Source organism: Capsicum annuum, chromosome 4, assembly GCF_002878395.1.
Source record: "Capsicum annuum cultivar UCD-10X-F1 chromosome 4, UCD10Xv1.1, whole genome shotgun sequence".
Taxonomy (NCBI): domain Eukaryota; kingdom Viridiplantae; phylum Streptophyta; class Magnoliopsida; order Solanales; family Solanaceae; genus Capsicum; species Capsicum annuum.
This window is the reverse complement of record NC_061114.1, coordinates 17137066-17140039: the sequence shown is the minus strand read 5'-3', so window position 1 is coordinate 17140039 and position 2974 is coordinate 17137066. Positions and strand designations below refer to the sequence as shown.

Genomic DNA, 2974 nt, shown 5'->3' with positions numbered 1-2974 from the left:
ACCACACAGGGAAAACATGGGGACGTAGAAGAGGTGGTCCTATCAACTTGCTCCGACCTAGCATAACAAGCAAAGCACAGTTCTTTTGGATACCAACACCATAGAATTTAAAAAAAAAACACCCAAAAAAGATTAATTAAAAGATGTAAAATCATGTCATCACTTGCAATAGGATACTACATGGGAACTTCCAGCAGAACAATGCTAAGCCAACTACAAGAAGATGCCTTCCTCAAACAGATCATTTCCTTTAGTATCTCTAACAATAGCCAGATATCCAGGTTACAGAGTCCCGATGAAATACTTGGGACATAATGAGAAATTGATCCAATCCACATTGCACGAGAGACTGGTAAACATCCTTGTATCAGTCATCTGGAATACAAAGTCAAGATCCTACATTACGTGCTTCTAATAATAAGAATAGGACTAGTGACACAACCTTAAACAACAACTACTCGTGCATTATTACAATGAATTTACGAACTCAAGAACCAGATACCAACCAGTTTGGGGAGATTATCTTCTTACTGGTGGCACAACACCTAGACCAGGTGCTGCTCCACGACCAGCAGCCTGTGCCTGCAAACAAGATGTTCATAATCAGTCATGTTTTTTCGCAAGAAAAAGTAGTACAATAGTTGGCAAGTGAAAATACAAATTAGTCTTGAAATCAAGTACAACAAACAGGAAAAGATTGTTAGCAAGTGAAAATACAAATTAGTCTTGACATCAAGTACAACAAACAGGAAAAGATAGAAGAGGCACTTACTTTGGCTTGCATGGCCATCGCACGTCCACGTCTAACACCAAGTGATGTGCCTTTGCCCTTCAAAAAGTGAAATCAAACATAAGCAGAGCACCTCATCACAGCAGAAATAAATATAAGAGAAACAAATAAGTACCTAGTTCTGCCTTCTAGACGCTTGAACATGGGAGAAATAAATATAAGAGCAACAAATAAGTACCTAGTTCTGGCTTCTAAACGCTTGAACATGGGAGCATTCTTAAGCATATCAGGAATTATCATGAATCTGGTGAAAATTAAACTTCAATAATGACCTTACCAGAAGCAGCACAAATAATGGAAACGGAGAACTGCATACCTCACTTTGCTGCCTCGAATAAAAACTTGTTCCAGTTGTGACACCCTTCCAATCCAGCATTAACCCACTTTGGCAATTAGAGTCACCAATATTGGAAAAACAAGGTAGAAGTTCGCTATACAATTTTTTTCCACAGGTGTGACAAAACAGGAACAAAGTACTTTAGCTATGAAGGTGCACGATTCTATCAAACACCAAAGCCAGCAGCAGATGCTAACAAAATTTCCAACTATATTGTCTTACAAAACATCTTACAGAGTACATTAGTATTCCCAAAAATTGCACAATGGGGCAAAAGTTCTGAGAGATTTGCATGTTTTCTTCATTTGAACACAAAAGTAGCTATCTTGATACATTTTCCTTTCACAAGCAATGACAAAATTTCCGAGACATAAACTATAGTGCAGGACCAATTTTTTTAGTATCATCGTCCTTATATATCTCCTAATACACAATACAAACAGAGTGCCATTAAAATCGGAACTAGAGAATCAAAAACAGGAAACATGAGACAACACACAAAAAGAGAAGGAAAAATGACGCCAGAAAAATACATGTTCAACAAAAACCCAAACTCCAGATCTCTTCTTTGTAATTCTACCACCAGCGCTAGACACCTGGTTCTGATATTATATCGTACACCCCAATAAATAGAAAAAAGGAACAAATGGAAACTTCCTGCCAAATGAACACTACTAAATTTTAAACATAATCTAAAATTCACCAAATGTATCCACCGCGCTTTCGAATAATTTATTTTCAGTTCTCAGAAAAGAAAACTTTTCTCCATAGCTCATGACTACAAGGCAAACTTAGACCACTAGCAGGAATTACTAGAATGATAATAACAAAAACAAGAAACCAGCAGAGTAATATTATAAACTATCTATTCAAACTCACAAGCATAGCACTACCATTGGTACAACTACAAACAAAGGACCCCTACCTACTAGCAAAGATGCACTACCACGTACTAACACTCTACCCTATTTCGCGTCCTCCATACCTTCCTTTATAAGGTCATATCCTCAGTAAGTTATAGTTACTCTATGTCATGTCTAATCACCTCCCCCTAATATTCTTCATCCTACCTCTAACCCACCTGAATCTCTCCATAGTCAATGCCTCACACCTCCGTACTGGGTATCTGTAAACCTCCACATCTCACGTCCAAACCATCTCACCTCACTTTTCGCATCTTGTATTCCACTGAAAGCACTCCCACCTTCTCTCAAATAATCTTATTTAAAATCCTATCTCTCCTAATAATTTCACATATCCATTATTGCATCCTCATCTCTGGCACCTTCAACTTTTGGATGTAGGAGTTTTTGACTGACCAACACTCTATTTCATACAACATAGCCGATCAGACTGTCACTCTGTAGAACTTGCCTTTAAGTGAACCTTGGATCAAAATGAGCCCTCCATCTATTTAAAATACCAAATATTCCATGTATATAAAAAGATATAAAAATAGGCTAAACTCATATATTCTGTCATTTTTTACCCTTTTCTTTTAACGAAAGTTTGGCAACAATGTCAACTTTTACAAAAAAGCATAAATCACAAAAAATGTGAGTTATCCATTTCTATTTTACAAAGCTCACAAAAGATGTGAGTTATCCTATTTTATTTTACAAAGCTCACATAATATGTCAGTTATCTATTTTTTTAATAAATCTCTCATAATATATGAGTTATCTATTTTCCTTTTATAAAGCTCACATAATATGTCAGTTATCTATTGAATATAAAAACTCGTGTCTTTCCTTATCGCGGTCTCCTACCCCAATTCTCCTTAGAAAAACATCATAACCCTACAAATCTGGTCCCTCAACACAAACTTTAGTTGATTCTCAATCAGT

At 36.4% G+C, this 2974-nt stretch overlaps 1 protein-coding gene across 1 annotated transcript; it reads right to left on the bottom strand.

Annotated features, from left to right (window-relative positions):
- Positions 1 to 519: 519 nt before the first annotated feature.
- On the bottom strand, positions 520 to 2222 carry LOC107869079 (small nuclear ribonucleoprotein SmD3b-like). Its single transcript, XM_016715655.1, has 5 exons — positions 2209 to 2222; positions 1107 to 1151; positions 959 to 1034; positions 773 to 829; positions 520 to 582 (listed from the first exon to the last, which is right to left on the bottom strand). Exons 1-5 carry the CDS (start codon positions 2220 to 2222, stop codon positions 520 to 522), a joined length of 255 nt encoding a protein of 84 aa, XP_016571141.1.
- Positions 2223 to 2974: the final 752 nt, after the last annotated feature.